A 1642-nucleotide genomic window follows, 5' to 3' on the forward strand; every position below is an offset into this window, starting at 1 on the left:
CACCGCCACTCCGCCAACGCCCGCCGCTGGCTGGAGCAGTACTACGTGGGGGAGATGGAGCCCGGCGAGGAGCAGGTAACCCGCCGGGCGGCGAGCGGGGTGGACGGAGTCTGGGGGGGTGTCCCGGGTGAGGGGTGTCCCCCGATCCGGGGTGTACCGGGTCCATAGGGGTGTCCCGGGTGAGGGGTGTTCCTGAACCCGGGGGGTATAGAGTCCATAGGGGTGCTTCAGGGGAGGGGTGTCCTCTTATCTAGGATGCATAGAGTCCATAGGGGTGCCCCGGGTGAGGGGTGTCCCCACATCTGGAATGTACAGAGTCCATAGGGGTGCTCCAGGGGAGGGGTGTCCCTGAATCTGGGGTGTATAGAGTCCATAGGGGTGCCCCGGGTGAGGGGTGTCCCCAGATCTGGAATGTACAGAGTCTATAGGGGTGCTCCAGCTGAGGGGTGTCCCTGAATCTGGGGTGTTCAGAGCCCACAGGGGTGCCCCAGGGGACGGGTGTCCCCAGATCCGGGATGTACGGAGTCTATAGGGATACCCCAGGTAGGTCCCGGCTATGCGCCACCTGAGCAGTGCAGGGTCTATACGGCACCCCAAGCCTGGTGTGCACAGGGTTCAAGCTGTATAAGGTCTATAGGGCACCCTGGGTCTGGGCTGTGCAGATTCTGAGCCGTATGGGGTCTATAGGGCACCCCGGATCTGGGCTGTGCAGGGTCTGAGCCGTATGGGGTCTATAGGGCACCCCGGGTCTGGGCTGTGCAGGGTCTGAGCCGAATGGGGTCTATAGGGCACCCCGGGTCTGGGCTGTGCAGGATCTGAGCCGTATGGGGCCTATAGGGCACCTCGTGTCTGGGCTGTGCAGGGTCTGAGCCGTATGGGGTCTATAGGGCACCCCGGGTCCGGGCTGTGCAGGATCTGAGCCGTATGGGATCTATAGGGCACCCCGTGTCTGGGCTGTGCAGGATCTGAGCCGTATGGAGTCTATAGGGCACCCCGGGTCCAGACTTCTCAGCGTCCAAGCCATACAGGGCATGCAGAGGCTGTATGGGGTCCGGGGCATAAAGGGCATATGGAGTCTTTGGGGTGCACGTAGCATATAGGGTGTATAGGGCACCCAGGTCCCAGTCTGAGCTGTGTGGGATGTGGTGTGTGTTGGGTCTGAGCTGCAACGGGGCGCTCGGAGTCCCGGCTGTGGAGGGTCTGGGGTGTACTGGGCGTGAGGGGTGTATGGGGCAGGGGGGGTTCAGGCTCCTGGGGTCCTGCATGGGTGATGCCGGAGGTGTATGGGGTGCAAAGATCCCGGGCGCGGTGGCTGTGGGGAGGTCTATGGGGCCTGAGGTGTGGAGGATCCCAAAATGTGTAGGGTCCAGTCTCCTCAGAGCCAGAGGCGGACCGTGTCCCAGGTGCGCGAGAGCCCGGTGTCTATGGGGTCCCACCCCAGGGCCACATCCCACCCTGGGAGCCAGGGCTGATGGGTGACCAGCACAGCGTGGAGGTGTTGGGGTCTCTGGGAGGGTTTGGGGTCGGTGGTAGCAGGACCCCGTGGCACGGGGTGGGCGATGGGGCAGAGCACCCTTCCTGGCACCGCCAGGGTTCGGCCGGGCAGCGGAGCACCGGGCACGGGGACTTGCCGGCGATGAGC

At 64.5% G+C, this 1642-nt stretch overlaps 1 protein-coding gene across 1 annotated transcript in view; it reads left to right on the forward strand.

Moving 5' to 3' along the window:
- The window catches only part of FA2H (fatty acid 2-hydroxylase), a gene marked incomplete at its 5' end in the record, with an annotated part of 10475 nt that continues 8833 nt past the window's right edge, over window positions 1-1642 (forward strand). Inside the window, one exon of the mRNA XM_009883155.1 lies at window positions 1-75. Within this exon, the coding sequence (XP_009881457.1) occupies window positions 1-75 (75 nt within the window). The remainder of the gene's footprint in view (window positions 76-1642) is intronic.

The sequence above is a fragment of the Charadrius vociferus genome, unplaced genomic scaffold, assembly GCF_000708025.1.
Source record: "Charadrius vociferus isolate BGI_N301 unplaced genomic scaffold, ASM70802v2 scaffold1434, whole genome shotgun sequence".
Taxonomy (NCBI): Eukaryota; Metazoa; Chordata; class Aves; order Charadriiformes; family Charadriidae; genus Charadrius; species Charadrius vociferus.